At 50.0% G+C, this 17,332-nt stretch overlaps 1 protein-coding gene across 1 annotated transcript; it reads right to left on the minus strand.

Moving 5' to 3' along the window:
- On the minus strand, nucleotides 1–13,008 carry LOC103188600 (microtubule-associated protein 6 homolog). The gene is given in 6 exon segments (XM_042333989.1): nucleotides 1–87; nucleotides 90–203; nucleotides 1,057–1,291; nucleotides 5,298–5,602; nucleotides 5,605–5,676; nucleotides 12,652–13,008. Coding segments are annotated over 6 exon segments (1,008 nt in total). The 5' UTR covers nucleotides 12,847–13,008.
- Between the last annotated feature and the right edge of the window lie 4,324 nt (nucleotides 13,009–17,332).

Genomic DNA, 17,332 nt, shown 5'->3' on the forward strand with positions numbered 1-17,332 from the left:
TTACTCTTTCGCTTCGGCTAGTTTGTTGTTGATCTCGGGGGTCTTGACGGGCTCCTGGGGTGGGGGGTCCGGGTTCACTGACTCCCCCCGGCCTTTTTCTTGGCCGCTCTGCCTCCCCCCACCGGCTTGTCCTTGGCTTTCCGTGGGGCTTTGTGGCTGGAGGCCTTTTTTGGTTTGGAACTCGTCACGGTGGGCTTGTCTGGCTGTGGGAGAGAGAGGGTGGGAGGGGAGAGAGGGGGAACGGGGAGAGAGGGGACAGATAGAATGGGAGGGGGATGGGGGGGGAGAGAGGGAGGGGGCGAGAAGGGAACAGGAAAGAGGGAGGGGAGAGAGGGAGGGAGAGGGAGGGGGAGAGAAGGAGTGGTGGGAGAGGAAGGGGGAGAGAGAGTGGGAGGGGGATGGGGCGTGAAGATGGAGGGGAGAGAGAGGGGAAGTGAGGGGAGATAGAGGGTGGACAGGAGAGAGGGAGGGGAGAGAGGGAGGGGGGAGAGAGGGAGGGGCATTGGGAGGGAGACGGCGAGATAGATAGGGAGGGGGAGAGAGGAGGAGGGGAGAGAGGAGGAGAGACAGAGAAAGAGAGGGAAAGAAAAACCGTGACAATAATATTAATCCTGACATTGAATACAGCGACTTTCTTTCACACCAGGAGGACAACAACAATAAATGTACATGACGGGAGGACGTCCCAAGGCGCTGGAAAGTCAGGGATTTGGACCCGAGCTGGGGGTGCGGGGGGTTGGGATCAGGAGGCGTGCAGGTCAGGGAGGGTAAGGGTAGGAGGGTGACAAAGGTGTGGTCGAAGAGGAGGGTCGTAGACGTGCCTCGAAGGAGGCAACGGAGGGAGCAAGGTGAAGGGAATGTAGGATGCAGTTCCAAAGAGTGGGGGCAGAGAGGCTGTTGGCCCGATCGCCAACCGCATGGAGCAGGTTGAGGGAGCGGACAGGTTGATATGGGGTCAGCAGGTCGCAGAGGTAGGAAGGAACAAGGCCGTGGAGGGCCTTGAAGGCAAATAAACAAACAAACAATGATTTATTGGAGTAAGCCTCCAGTTGGTACCCTGCTAGGCTCTATATACGCCTCCCTGTAGAGACTGCGCATCCTCCTTCTCTCGGAGACCTTGTTGTCGGCAAGGCCAGGGCGGATGATTTCGGCACGTTTGCTGAACTGCCCCCTGAAGGTGGTGTTGTAGCTGGTTTCGTGAGCGACCTTGTCCTTGGGCGGGTGGTACAGCTGCTTGGCTTTGGTCACCTTGCTGGATTTGATGTCTGCCGTCCAGGGCTTGAACTCGTTTCTGGTGGTGGGTGGGGGGGGAGGAGAGGGGTGGGTGGATCACACCAGGCAGACCATGAGCAACACAGCAACACGCGCACACGCGCACATTGCACACACAACACACACGTGTGCACACACACGCGCGCAATACACACACAGATGAAACAAAGAGCTATAACATCATCAACATCAAGAATAATAAGAATAATAATCCTCACGGTTGATACAGCGCCTTATCACATCGTCGAGACGTCTCAAAGCGCTTCACAGAACGTACTAAAAACTGAATTGACTGTATGTTTTGCGGGCGAAATGTAGCAGCCAATTGCTCACTGCAGCGTCCACAAACAGTTGTGGATTGAGTGCCCACAGTTTTTTAAATGTATTTTTGCTTTGAAGGGATTATTACCCCCAGAAAGCGATCCACTAATCGACTAACAAACGAGGTAAACAGAGGCGTGCGTGTGGAGGTAAGGAAACTTGCCCAACATTTTGCCCTGCCCGGGAATCAAACCCAGGTCTTCTCGCTTGCGAATCGAGGGCTCTCACCACTGAGCTCCGGGGCTCCATTATCAACATCAATTGCTATGCGCAATTGGCTGCCGTGTTTCGCCCACAAAATACATACGGTATATTCTATGAAGCGCTTTGAGACGTCTCAAAAGACGTTATAAAGTGCTGTATCAAATGCAAGGATTATTATTATTATTATCAACATCAACAGTTACAACATAAGTAACATCATCATCAACAATATCAAGGATGATAATAATATTATTAGACAGTGCCCTTCACGTGGGGTAGCCTCTTGGAGCGCTTGACAGTGGCGAGGTTCCCGACACCGAGCCAAGGGGAGAGGGAGAGGGCGGGGGTCGGGACCGTAAGCACGATCAAAAAGGAAGGTCTTTAGATGGGATTTGAAGGAGGGGAAGAAGGGAGGGCGGGGGCAAGGCGGAGGGATTGAAGGAGACATTTTGGGACGTAGTGGCTGATGGCACGGCCACCGATGGTGGAACAGAGGAGGGCACGAGGGACAAACAGGAGGCCGGAGCCAACCAAGCGGAGGTGGTGGGTGATGGAGTGGGCGGGGGGATGGTAAGCAGGTCGGAGAGGTAGGGAGGTGCGATGGCATGAAGGGATTTGAACACGAGTGAGAGGATCTTGACATCGGTCGGTTCGGTGATTGGGAGCCAGTGGAGCCTGGCGAGGACTGTTGCGATGGGGCGACAAAGTTTTGTGCAGGTCAGAATCCGGGCAGCAGCGATTTGAGTGAGTTGAATTTTGTGTGAGGTGGAGCTGGGGAGACCAGCGAGGAGGGCATCGGAATAGTCCAGTCGGGAAGTGACGAAGGCGTGGACAGAGGGTTTCGGCTGCTGTGGGTGTGTGGTACAGACGGAGGTGGGCAAAGTGACGGAGGTGGAAGAAAATGCGGAGCACCAGCAAAGGCATGATGGAGAGAGAGAGAGAGCAGGGGAATGGGGTTAGAGTAGGGAACTCCAGGAGAGGAGAAAGCACCAGCCTCCCTGAACAGCAGTGCCCTGGAGTAAAGCAACAACAACAACAACAAGATTCCATTTATTGAGCGCCTTTCACGTCGGGAGGACGTCCCAAGGCGCTGTACAGTTGGGTCAGGACCCGAGCCTTGGGGGGAAATGGTCAGGGTGAGGGGAGGGAAGGGAGGGAGCGAGGAGGTGGGAGATGGTCGGGGTGAGGGGAGGGGAGGGACGGAGCGAGAAGGGGGGAAATGGTCAGGGTGAGGGGAGGGAAGGGAGGGAGCGAGGAGGGGGTAGAGAGTCGAGAGGGGAGCTGAAGGCACAGACGGTCAAAGAGAAAGGTCTTGAGACCGGCCTTGAAGGAGGAAAGGGAGGAGGCGAGGCGAAGGCACTGGGGGATAGAGTTCCAAAGCATCTTAAATCTGACAATAATTGCTGTATTGGCTGGCATTTTGTATCCAGATCACACGTTTATGAATCTCTAGGCTGCACCCCTCCTCTCACAATTCCTCTCCCCCTCACCCCATCGCAGCTCGCACCCCCCCCCCCCCCAATAGAAAGAGAAGCCAGCTTTCCTTACAGCTCTGCCTCTTTCGCTCCATGACTAATGGAGACGGGAAGAATTTGCTGTCTTAATTAAATTCAGGGGAAACGCTTTATTTAATTTGTCTACCAAAGCACAGGGCTGTTCCTGTTGTCTTGTCTTTCGGGAGTGTTTCCAGGTCTAATTTACCAACTTGATCCAATAAAAGACCAACCACGCTGAGACGTTAAACCGAACTCCTGCCTGTGCTCACAGTCCAGGCTGATGCTCCAATACAGCGCTGGGGGGGAGGGGGAGAGAGAGAGCACCAACTTGTCAGAGACGCCATCCTTCAGAGGGTTATTAAACCTCACTCCCTGACTATGCCCTGTTCAGGTGGATGTTAAAGATCTCCCGCAGCCTTATTGGGAAAAACAGAAGGGAGTCTCTCTCTCTCTCTCTCTCTCTCTCTCTCCCGGTGTCCTGCCCAACAATCTCCCCCAGATAAAATCACTCGTTCACTTCACAACTGTTTGTGGGACGTCGCTGTACGCAAATTGGCTGTGTGACAAAACACACAGTCACTGCACTTTACAGTAAATCCTGTGAAGCACTTTGAGACGCCCTCCCAGTCATATCTTTGAGATCTCAAAGCGCTTCACAGAATAGAGCTTAAAGCGGAGTGACTTTTTTTTGTGTGGGTGAAACGCAGCAGCCAATTGCGTACAGCAGTGTCCCACAAACAGTCATGGATTGAGTGACCAAATTATTATTATTACTTTTGAAGGTATTATTAACCCCGGAAAACGAACCTCCAGTAGACTAACAACTGGGTTCCTACTTACTGCTGGGTAAACAGAGGCGTGTGGAGTAAGGAAACTTACCAAAGGTTTCACCCTGCCCGGGAATCAAACCCGGGTCCTCTTTCTTGCGAGGCGAGAGCTCTAACCAATACGCTACAGGACTCTACAATTAATTAAACCTCACTTTGACTGTGCCCTGTTCAGGCAGATGTTAAAGATCTCCTGTGGAGCTATTGGAAAAGAGAAGGGAGTTTCTTTCTCCCCGGTTGCCTGGCCAACAATCCCCCAGATAAAATCATTCGCACACTTCATGGCTGTTTGTGAAACATTGGCTGCTGCATCTGCCCACAAAATACACAGTCACTACACTTTACAGTACAACAGCAACAAAAACAACTTGCATTTATACAGTCTCTTCACCCGGGTTAGCATCCCGGAGCTCTTGACAGTGGCGGAGTCTGACCTCGAGCCAGGGGGGAGAGGGAGGTAACCGTAAGCACTATCAAAAAGGAAGGTCTTTAGCTGGGATCTGAAAGTGGAGAGGGAGGGGCAAGTCGGAGGGATTGAGGGAGAGAGTCACAGAGCTTCGGGGTGTAGTGGCTGAAGACGCGGCCACCGATGGTGAAGCGGAGGGGACAAGGAACAAACAGGAGGCTGGAGCCAGCGGAGCTGAGGCAGTGGGTGGTGGAGTGGGGGCTAAGCAAATCGGAGAGGTAAGGAGGTGCGAGGGCATGAAGGGATTTGAAAACCAGGAGCCAGTGGAGCCTGGCAAGGGCTGGAATGATGGGGGCACAGAGTTTTGTGCGGGTGAGAATCTGGGCAGCGGAGTTCTGGGGTGGTTGTGGTAGGTTTAAGAGAGAACCCGAACCGATTAGGCGCAACCTTAAAGTATACCAGCGGAAACATAAACCAAAGTATAATAGGTCTAACTCCATTGGTGGGAGATAAGGAAACTAATATTGCTCATAAAGCAAAAGGGAAAGGTAACGAACAATGGAGCTGTGGTCGCATTAATGCAAGACGTCTGGCCAACAGATGAGCAACCTGGAAGGTCTTGCAAGAGGTGACAGATTGGACATTGTTAGCGTCACAGAGCCACGGTGGAATGATTCCAATCCTGAATCTGAAGGATGAATCTGGACATGAATCTGGAAGGATTCAATGATGCTACACAAGCTGCAGAAGTATTAAATTAGTTTTCTTTACCTGTAGGAGGTGCCGGTCCCGGTCTCTTGTTTGATCTGCCGGTTTAAGGCGTCCGCTGCTTTGCCCTTTGCAGGGGGGGTTGGAGCAGGGATTGGGGTGCCCTCCTCCCCCCCAGGCACATGGCCCTGGGCTCCCCGCTCTGGCTTGGGGATCCAGGGGTGATCTCTTTTGGGGATGGGCCAGGCTTTAAAATCCTTCTTGTACTGGCTCTCCTTCTCCAGGGGAATGTCGGCTGGGGTGTACTCCTGCTTGGGTTTACAGCTGGGCTCCGGACGCACCTTCCAAGCCCTGTAATCGTGTCTCATCACAGACTCCCTCCTCGAGCCGGGCGAGAGTCAGCCAGCGATGGGGGGACCTCCCCTGTGGCCTCGGAGCCAGCCTGTAACCCAACAACCACAGCAGCCATCAACCGGCTTCCTCACACCAACAACAACACCAACAACAAACCAACAACAACAACAATTTGAACGTGCTTATGCAGCGTCTTCCACGCAGGGCCAGCGTCTCAGAGCGCATAACAGTGGTGGAGCCTGACTCCGAGCCAGGGGGGGGAAGGGGGAAAATGGCCATAAACAAGGTCGAAGAGGAAGGTTTTCAGGCGGGACGTGAAAAAGGGCAGAGAGGGGGCAAGGCGGAGGGATTGAGGGAGAGCGTTCCAGAGTTTCGGGGCATAGTGGCTGAAAGCGCGACCTCTGATGGTGGGGTGGAGGGCGCGAGGGACGAGCAGAAGGCCGGGGCCAGTCGGCACAGCAACAACAGCAACAACAACTAACCACACACCAACTACAACAACTAACAACACACCAACAACAGCAACTAACAACACACCAACAACAGCAACTAACAACACCCCAACAACAGCAACTAACAACACCCCAACAACAGCAACTAACAACACCCCAACAACAGCAATAACACACCAACAGCAACAACACACCAAGAACAGCAACAACAAACAACGGCAGATAACAACACACCAACAACAGCAACTAACGACACATCAACAACAGCAACAACAACAAAAATTAGTATTAAAATTCTTGCATTTGGTATAACGCTTTATCACATCTTCGAGACATCTGAAAGGGCTTCGCAATATACTGTCAATTGAATTCACTGTATATTTTGTAGGCGAAACACAGCAGCCAATTGCACACAGCAGCGACCCACAAAACAGTCGTGGATTGAGTGACCAAATTATTATTATTATTTTAATTCACACCAATAACAACAACAACTTGCGCCCTTTATACAGCGCCCTTCACCCGGGGTAGCTCCTTGAATGCTTGACAGTGGTGGAGTCCGACCCCGAGCCAGGGGAAGAGGGAGCACGATCAAAAAGGAAGGTCTTTAGTTGGGATTTGAAAGTGGGTGAGGGATGAAGGGTCTGAGGCAGAGAGTTCCAGGGTTTCGGGGTGTAGTGGCTGAAGGCACGGTCACCGATGGTGGAACGGAGGGGACAAGGGACAATTAGGAGGCTGGAACCGGCCGAACGAAGGCAGCAGGTGGTGGAGTGGTGGGGTAAGCAAATTGGAGAGGTAGGGAGACGTGAGGGAATTAAGTGACTTGAATACGAATGAGAGGATCTAAAATTGATCCGTTTGGTGATTGGGAGCCCGCAATAACAAAGAAAAGGCAAAATACCGCAGATGCTGGAAATCTGAAATAAAAAGAAGTCGCTGGGAACACTGAACGCTGGGAACCTAAAACATTAACTCACTTTCCTCTGCGGTGCGAGGCAGTGGCAGAGCCGGGCGACGTTGCGGAGCTGAGGGAAGCCAGAGCGGGTCATGGAGCAGATGTGGGGTAGAAAGGAGGGTCAAACAAGACCCCAAGGTTCCGGACTGGCTTAGCAAGATGGAGTGTGCAACCATGGATGGTGATACTGTCAGCACCTGAGGTGTGGAGGCGCTGACGGGAGCCAATCAGGAGCACCTTGGTCTGGTTGACGTTCAACCAAAGAAAGTTAGCTGTCATCCAGGACTTGATGTCTGACAGTGGTCCTGGAGTCAAGGGTGGAGGTGGAGAGATACAGTTGGGTATCAACCGCAACCATGTAGAAGTTGAGGAACAGCACACGAGATGTTGCGGGGGCTAGAGGAGAAACCATTTGTGAGATGAAATGGAGGCGGTGTGAGGTGTACGCTCTGAACCAGTCAAGGACAGAATCATGAAGGTGAGAGGAGAGGTGGTGGATAGAGTGGTCAATGGTTTCGAAAGCAGCAGAGAGGTCAAGGAGTACAAGGAGTCAGAGGGATCCCTGGTCGCAAATGGAGAGAATGTCATTTGTCACTTTGACCAGGGCTGTTTCTGTGCTGTCAGTGGCACAGAAACCCGATTGGAGGGGTTCGTGAAGGGAGTGGCGAGAGACAAAGGAGCGAAGCAACAACTTATTCCAGGACCTTGGAGAGGAAAAGGAGGTTGGAGATGGGGCGGTAGTTTGAGAGCAGCGATGGGTCCAGGGAAGATTTTTTCAGAATAGTAGTGATGACAGCCATTTTTAAAGGGTGGAAACAATACCAGTGGATAGGGAGAGGTTTATGATGTCTGGGAGTAGAGGGGCAAGGAAGTCAAGCTGAGAGGTAAGGAGATGGGTAAGGATGGGGTCAAGGGAGCAGGTGGTCGGTTTCATGCGGGTTATTGTGGTGATGAGAGACAAGTTTAAAGGAGTGGAGGGAGGGATGGGTAGGGGCCAGGGTGAAAGGGGGAGATGGGGAGGGGGTAGCAGACGGATGGGCAGAGACAGCTGAGTGGATCCCCTCGACTCTTGGATTTGAGGAAGTCCAGCATCGCCTCACAGTTAGCATTTGAGGTGAGGATGAGTGAGGCATGAGAGGATAGGCGGAGGAGTTGGTTGGGTTGGAGAAGAGGAGCCTGGGGTTGTCCTCGGCCTCCAAGGTTGTCTTGGAGTAGAACGACGATTTGACAGAGGCGAGGGCGGAGCCGTAAGATTTGATAAGGTCCAGCCAGATCTGCCAATGGACTGTTAGGTTCGATTTAAGCCAAGTTAATTCAGTGGCATGCACCACAGAGGCACGTAGAGTAAGGAAACATGCCTAAGGTTTATCCCTGTCCGGAAATTGAACCAGGGTCCTCTCTCTTGTGTGGCGAGCATGCTAACCACTAGGCTACAGCACTCCCAACAACTGCTAACAGTACAGCAGCAACAACAACTTGCATTTATAATAATTTCTCCCTATTGACGCTATCAACCCCCTCCTCATTTTAAAACCTCTATGTGGTCACTCCCCACATTTATCTACAAATGCACAGTCACTACGCTTTACTGTAGCATATTAGTTAGAGCACTCGCAAGCAAAAGGACCCGGGTTCGATTCCCGGGTGAGGCAAAACCTCAGGCAAGTTTCCTTACTCCGGTAAGTAGGAACCTGGTAGTTAGTTGAATGGCCGATTGCTTTCTGGGAGGTCATAACCAAGGCAAAAGATATATATATTTTTGTGTTCGTCATTCAATAAAAACTGTTTGTGCGACACTGCTTGTGGCAATTGGTTGTTGTGTTTCGCCCACAAAATATACAGTCAATTCACTTTACAGGACATTCTGTGCAGTGCCTTGAAACATCTCAACAATATGAAGACCTTCATCACATGAAAGGATTATTATGATTATTATTACACAGCGCCTTTCACATCAGGAGGACATCCCAAGGATGTCAGGGATTTGGACCCGAGCTGGGGATTGGGATCAGGAGGGATGGAGGGCAGGGAGGGTGGGGGTAGGAAGGTGGACGAAGGCTCAGTCAAAAAGGAATGTCTTGATACAGGCCTTGAAGGCAAGGGGGCAAAGCGAAGAGACTGTGGGATGGAGTTCCAGAGGGGGTAACATTTATCCAGCGCCCTTTGCGCAGGTTAGCCGTGGGGCGGGGGGGGGGAAGCACAGTCAAAGGGAGGGGGCAAGGTGGAGGGATAGAGGAAGAGAGTTCCAGAGTTTCGGGGCGTACTGGCTGAAAGCACGGGGACCGATGGTGGAAAGGAGGAGACGAGGGACATGGAGGAGGCCGGAGCCAGCCGAGCGGAGGAGTGTGGTGGGGGTGTGGGGGGTAAGCAGGTCGGAGAGGTACTGAGGTGCCGGGGTGTGAAGGGATTTGTAGACGAGTGAAAGGATCTTGAAATACCAGCACCAGTTACTGAGGCTTCAGTCAGCAAACTCGGCCACACCACACCCTCAGTAGGAGCTGAGGAGAGCCACGGTTTGTCTAATAAAAACTGGCTCCATTATACAGACTGCAGACAGCTATTAGTTTTCATAGAGCGACCCTTCTCCCCCCACCCAGTAATATTTTATTTTATTCCAGTGACTGAGGGGGAGAGCTGCTAAATTCTTCCTGTTTTGAATAAAGAAAAATCCCACATTCCAAACAAAGGTAAAATCAATGATCAATTATTTATCCTGGTTTATTCATCAATCCCCCCCTCCCCCCACCCGGGTGTCTGTCTGTCTGTCTGTCTGTGGGGATGACTGTCTGGATGGGATTTTTCTGTGTGTGTGAGAGAGAGACAGTGAGATACAATGTGTGTGTGTGTGTGTGTGTGAGAGAGAGAGAGAAAGATAGTGAGATAGTGTGTGTATGAGAGATAGTGAAATACAGTGTGTGTGAGAGACAGGGAGATACAGTGCGTGTGTGTGAGAGATAGTGAGATACAGTGCGTGTGAGAAAGATAGTGAGATACCGTGTGTGTGTGTGTGTGTGAGAGAGATAATGATACAGTGTGGGTGTGTGTGAGAGATCGTGAGATATTGTGTGTGTGAGAGAGATCGTGAGATACAGTGTGTGTGAGAGATAGTGAGATAGTGAGTGTGAGAAATAGTGAGATATAGTGTGGGTGCGTGTGAGAGAGATAATGAGATACAGTGTGTGTGAGAAAGATAGTGAGATACCGTGTGTGTGAGAGAGAGATCATGATACAGTGTGGGTGTGTGTGAGAGATCGTGAGATATTGTGTGAGAGAGATCGTGAGATACAGTATGTGTGTGCGAGATAGTGAGATAGTGAGTGTGAGAAATAGTGAGATATAATGTGTGTGTGTGAGAGAGAGGTAGTGAGATACAGTGTGTGTGAGAGATAGTGAGATACAGTGTGTGTGAGAGATAGTGAGATACAGTGTGTGTGAGAGAGATAGTGAGATATAGTGTGTGTGAGAGATAGTGAGATACAATGTGTGTGTGTGAGAGAGATCATGATACAGTGTGGGTGTATGTGAGAGATCGTGAGATATTATGTGTGTGAGAGAGATCATGAGATACAGTGTGTGGTAGAAATAGTGAGATACAGTGTGTGTGAGAGAGATAATGAGATATAGTGTGCGTGAGAGAGAGATAGATAGTCTGTGTGTGAGAGATAGTGAGATACAGTGTGTGTGAGTGAGAGAGATTATGAGATACAGTGTGTGTGTGTGAGAGATAGCGAGATACGGTGTGTGTGAGAGATAGTGAGATATAGTGTGTGTGAGAGAGATAGTGAGATAGTGTGTGTGAGAGATAGTGAATAGTGTGTGTGAGAGAGATAGCGAGATACAGTGTGTGTGAGAGAGATAGTGAGATACAGTGTGTGTGAGAGATAGTGAGATACAGTGTGTGTGAGAGAGATAGTGAGATACAGTGTGTGTGAGAGAGATAGTGAGATACAGTGTGTGTGAGAGATAGTGAGATACAGTGTGTGTGAGAGAGATAGTGAGATACAGTGTGTGTGAGAGAGATAGTGAGATACAATGTGTGTGAGAGAGATAGTGAGATACAGTGTGTGTGAGAGAGATAGTGAGATACAGTGTGTGTGAGAGAGATAGTGAGATACAATGTGTGTGAGAGAGATAGTGAGATACAGTGTGTGTGAGAGAGATAGTGAGATACAATATGCGAGAGAGAGAAAAAGAGAGATACAGTGTGTGTGACAGACAGTGAGATACTGTGTGTGAGAGAGACAGGGATATACCCAGGTTTGTGTATGATAATGAGATGCACTATGTGTGTGTGTGTGTGTGTGTGTGAATGTGTCTGCGGGGTGTGGGGCAATTAAGCTGCTATTGTTCAGGACTGGAATCCAAACTGTGGTGGTTTCCTCTCTGTCTCATTCTCTCTGCCTATTGCAGGGAACAGGTAGAGATGGGGAGAGTGAGAGAGACAGAGGGGATGCAGGAGAGAAGGGAAACATGTAATAATAATATAACAATAATCCTTGCGTTCGATATAGCGCCTTATCATGTCTTTGAGACGTCTCAAAGCTCTTCACAGAATGCACTGTCAAGTGAATTGATTGTATATGTTTTAGGCGAAACGTCAAACATTAATAAATGCAAGAAGGGTGTGGGGAGAGAGAGAGAGAGAGGGAGAGAGAGGGAGGGGAGGCGAGGCTAGACAGACGCCCAGAAACACGTCTGCCAAAGCCATGACCCAAAGGAATTAGAACAGAAAAGACATCCTTAAATGTGCATTTACGTTTTCAGTGTGTGAATCCTACAATGGACAGATTGCATTATTGGAGGGTGTGGGGTTCTGTATACGAGTGTGTCTGTGTGCTGGGAGGTGGGGGTGCGGGAGAAGAGAGCTTTAATTAAAGACTGAGGCGATTATATCGCCTTGATAGAAAATTCCCAGTCCATTCATCACACGAACCAGGGTGTGCATTCTGGGGGAGGGGTGTGTGTGTGTAACAAATGGTATTTACACACACACACACACAAGAGTTCTAACCAGGAAAGTCAGTCTCCTTTTTAATTCTGTGGGTTTTGGTTTTTTTTGTTTGGGGTGAAAGAGAGAGAAAGAAACGCCTTTGCAAAACAAAATATATTTCCTAAACATAATATATACAAATATACAGACTATACACGCACAATATATATGTATTGATGCAACAATATGTATTATATATAAACACACATACAATATATACATACACTATATATAAACATGCAATTATAAATGTGTGTATCATATATGTATTTAATGCGTGTGTGTATACATACACAATAAGCACATACATATACACAAGATAGGCAAGATGTATATAAATGTAATATATATATATACACACAAGTTATGTATTGTATATGCAGATATCTATACACACACAATGTATAAATATGCACTATATATTTATATGTTTAAATGATAATATAAACATGAAGATATATACTTAAGAGGAACATATATACACAGACACATATAACATGCATCTACATATACATATACACACACATACAATATGTATCTACATACCCACGTGATATGTATCTACATACAGATACACATACAACATGCATTTATACATAAGATGTATCTCTCTATATATATATTCACACATACATACACACACTATAAAAAGACATAAAACGGTACCTCGGTCGCCTTGGCAACAGCATCCTGGCTGGCTCTGCTGGGATGTGTGTCAGCGCCTGGGGGCCGGGGCTGAGGCGGGGGCTCGGTCACGTCCGAGTACTTGGTGTAGACCAAAGGCACAGCGATGTCCGCCTTGTCCAACTGGCTCCAGAAGCGAGCGATGCAGCAAGCTCGACTGATACATGGCCAAGCCATGGTCCCAGCCCAGCCTTGAGCACCCCAACCTCAAGCTCAACCTCGCCCTCTTACACCCAACCCCCAACCACTGGCCAATAAAACCCAGCACTGTCCTAGGATGAGCAATACTCTATCACACCTCTTTCTCCCTCCCTCCCTCTCTCTCTCTTTTTTTCTTTCTGTGATACAGATTTCTCTCTTCCCCCCCCCCTCCCCCCCACCACCCCCTTCTCTCCTTTCCTCTCCTCGCCCCCCCCCCCAAAAAAAAAAAAAATATGCCCTGAATCAGTGAGAGCTTCTCCTGTTCACCAGACGAGACGAGACAAAAAGAGGGAGGGGGAAGAGGGAGAAGTGGCTGATGAGAGGGAGAAGGTGGAGAAGGAAATGGACTAGAAAATGATTGAGGTCGTCATTGTTTGCCACCTGCAAATCCACCCTCAACCCCCCCCCACACACCCTAACCCCCCCCCCACCCCCCCAAACACACACACACACACACAAAGCCTCCCGCACGCAACACCAGCGTCTTAAGGATGGGTTAGATGCAGATATATTTGTAAATCTCTGTGACTGTCTATCCGTCTCCTCCCCTCTCTCCCTCGCTTTCACCCCCAATGTCCTTTCCCAGACTTGTCACCACGCCGGCGTGTAAAACTGCAGAGGGCGGGTGGGTGGTGGGGGGGGGGGAAACAGGCTGTGTCGTTAACTGTTTCATTGCTGGAGCCACATAACTGCAAATCCGCCTCTCTATTCCCCACAAACCCTTTAAATCATTCATCCAGCCATTACTCCTCATTGGGTGAAATTCCGGTCAGCCTCAGCCCCGCTCACACATGTACAAGACACAGTCACTCGACTTTACTGCACTATATTACAGAAGTCCTGAAGATCAGTCCTGTAGTGCGCTCGCCTCGCAAGTGAGAGGACCCGGGTTCGATTCCCGGGCAGGGCGAAACCTTAGGCAAGTTTCCTTACTCCACACATCTGTTTACCTGGCAGTAAGTAGGAAACCGGTTGTTTGTCGATTGGCAGATCGCTCTGTTGGAAAAATTAAGGGAGTTTCTCTCTCTCTCTCTCCCAGTGTCCTGGCTGCTAATTCCCCAGATACAACCCATCATTCACTTCACAGCTGTTTGTGGGGATGTTGCTGTGTGCAGACAGGTTGCCAGATTCATCTACGCACAGTCACTACACTTAATAGTTCACTGTTCGGATAAAGTGATGGAACAGGTTTCAGAGGCTGAAAGGGCTCCTTCTCATCCTTTGTTTTGATGCTGATATTGCCCAGGATTACTGCGGTCCCACCACTGGTTCCTGAGCCAGGCAGGGCCGTCGTATTCCAGGGCACTCACTGCTGATGACAGGACAGGACAGCCCGGCCTGGCTCATCGGCAGGACCTGGAAGGGCAGACCAGTAACTGGGGGCAGGAAGTCATCCCAATCGGCTCCTATTAACCCTGCAAACCGAAGCCCTAATGGGTAGGGTGGTCCTAGCTGGACAAGCATTCCATTCCCACAATCTATCTCTGGGATAACTATGTGTAGGTGGGACGTATGGAATTCTCAGTGTGGTTTGGAGACTCTTAAGCACGGTGATGGGTTTCCGCATGTGTCATAGACACTCGGTCGACTAACAAGAAATCACGCTCCTACCTCTACCCTCCCTGCCCACCATCCCTCTTGATTCTAACCCCCAGCTCGGCTGCCAAACCCTTGACTATCCAGCACCTTGGGGGTCCTCCCGACGTGAAAAGTGCTGCGTGAATGTAATTTGTTGCTGGTGAAATTGAGGAGCTGAGCGCCAGGATGTGATTGACGTGGTTTTCCCATCGGTCCAGCCCGGAATTGGCATTTATTGGGAAAAGGGAATAATGTGAATGGAATTTCAGTCAGGTTATGAATTATTGAAAGTAATTGATTTCACCTTTTGCAGATGGCTAGTCTTAAAAGGGCAGGCCCGCCATACACGCTGAGTGCAATCTGCGTCTGGAGTGAACACTGGGTGAGTGGATCTCACTTAAATCCCGGCAGAACTCGAAGACGGGCTCAGTCTTTCAGCCTCTCTCCTCTGAGTCAGGAGATTGTGGGTTCGAACCCCCCCCATCCCAACTCCTCCTCCCAAAGGGGAGTCTGAGCTCACAGTCCAGGCTGATGACCCAGCGCAGCGCTGGGGGGAGAGAAAGCGCCACATTTTCAGAGACGTCGTTCTTCGGATGAGACGTTAAACCTGTCTGTGCCCTGTGGAGGTGGATGTTAAAGATCTGTTTCCCCAGCAGTAAGTAGGAACCCGGTTGTTAGTTGATCGGCAGATCACTTTTTCGGGGGTAATAATTCCTTCAAAACAAATAATAATAAATCGGTCACTCAATCCACAGCTGTTTGTGGGGACGCTGCTGTGCACAATTGGCTGCCGCGTTTTGCCCACAAAAATGCACAGTCAATTCACTTTACAGTATATCCTGTGAAGCGCTTTGAGACGTCTCGAAGACATGATAAGGTGCTGTATGAAATGCAAGGATTATTATTTATTATTATCTCGCTGTCGGGAAAAGAGAAGGGAGTTTCTCTCTCCCTCCTGGTGTCCTGGCCAACAATCCGCAGATAAAAATCACTGGCTGCTGTGTTTGCTCACAAAATACACAGTCACTACATCTGACAGTAAAATCCTACAAAGCACTTTGAGATGACTCGACAAATTTATCAATAAATAATTAATTTGTTCCATATTGAAGTGAAGGCAGTGGGGGTGGGCGGGTTATAATGATGATGGTGTTCCTAGCGCCTTATCACGACTTTGTGACATCTCTAAGAGCTTCACCAAATATACTGTAAAGCGAATTGACTGTGCATTTTTGTGGGCAAAACGCAGCAGACAATTGCGCACAGCAGCGTCCCACAAACGGTCGTGGTTGAGTGACCAAAATTGAGTGGGTTGTTCAGGAATAAAACAAGCCCTCGGTAATGGAGGGTGTGCTGGAGGGGAGAGCAGGGGAGGGGTCGATGGGGGAGTGGGGCGGGGCTCAGGCAATGGTGGAGTGGGGGTATCAGGTAATCGGGGAGTGGGGGGGGGTCAGGCAGTGGGGCAGTAGGGGCTCAGGCAGTGGGGCAGTGGGGGGGGTCAGGTGATGGGCGAGTGGGAGTGTCAGGCGATGGGGGAGGGGGGGGGTCAGGTGTTGGGCAGTTGGTGGTTCAGGTGATGGAGAAGTGGCAGGGTCAGCCGATGGGGGAGTTGGAAGGGGGGGGTCAGGCGATGGAGGAGTTGGAAGGGGTCAGGCGATCGGGGAGTTGGAGGCGGTCAGGCGATGGTGGAGGGGAGCGATCAGGCAATGGGGCAGTGGGGTGGGTCAGGCGATGGTGGAGGGGAGGGTTAGCAAGCGATGTGGGAGTGAGAGAGGTCAGGCGATGGTGTAGGGGTGTCAGTTAGTGAGGACCCCCAGGCTGGGTGTCATCGCATGGCTCACACTGAGCTGTCACCCCTGGCAACCTGTACTCACCATTAGTCCCACATATAACTAATTCCCACTTAATGATTGGTTTCCATCTGGTGGGGAATGGGAGCAGCTGTGTTTTCTTTGCTAATGGAGAAATAGCATCTCTTTTTCACTCCCTCCTTCCTTCCCCTCCTCTCTATTCCTTTTTTTCTCTCTATCCCCTCTCCCTTCCCCTGCTCTCTTTCCCTCTTCCTCCTTCCCCTCTCTTTTTTCTATTCCTCTTTCTCTCTATCCTCTCTCTTTTCTCTTTCTCTCTCTCCGTTCCCTCTATTTCTCACTTTCTATTCCTCTCTTTCTCATCCTCTCGCTCATATCCCTCTCTCTTTTTCTCTATACCATCTCTTGCTCTCTCTATCCTCTCTTTTCCTCCTCTCTCCCTCTTTCTCTCCCCGTTCCCACTTTTTCTCTTTTTATTCCTCTTTCTCCTACTCTCCCTTCCTTCACTCATCCTCTCTTTTTTCTTTATACTCTTTCTCGATCCTGCCCTCCGCAACCCCCCCTCTTTATCTGTCTGTTCTGTCTGTCTAGCTAGATAGCTAGAGAGAGAGTGTGTTGGGGGTGACAGAGGGATGGAGTGTTTGAAGTTAACACCAACCGAGGGAGAGAGGGGAGCGATCCCTCCCCCCAAAAAATTGGTCACTCAATCAACGACTGTGTGTGGGACACAGCTGTGCGCAATTGGTTACCACGTTTCACCCACAAAATACAGTCATTACAGTATATTCTGTGAAGCGCTTTGAGACGTCTCATAGACATAATAAGGCACTCTATCAAATGGAAGGATGATTATTATTGTCACCCTCCCCTCAAACCACTGAACTCAGGCTCAGTGATCCAGGATTACTGTTGATTACACCACAGGCCCTTAAGTCTTTCCTCATTGATCGTCCTTCAGTAAGGGAGCATCTCAAAACCTACCGCCCCGACCCCCAACGTGAAATGTCCAGGCTGGCACCCGATGTACTGTGGGGTGAGCAACGGTTAATCCGGGGTCGGTGGTGTTGGGGGGGGGG

The sequence above is a fragment of the Callorhinchus milii genome, unplaced genomic scaffold (assembly GCF_018977255.1).
Source record: "Callorhinchus milii isolate IMCB2004 unplaced genomic scaffold, IMCB_Cmil_1.0 Scaffold4, whole genome shotgun sequence".
Lineage (NCBI taxonomy): Eukaryota > Metazoa > Chordata > Chondrichthyes > Chimaeriformes > Callorhinchidae > Callorhinchus > Callorhinchus milii.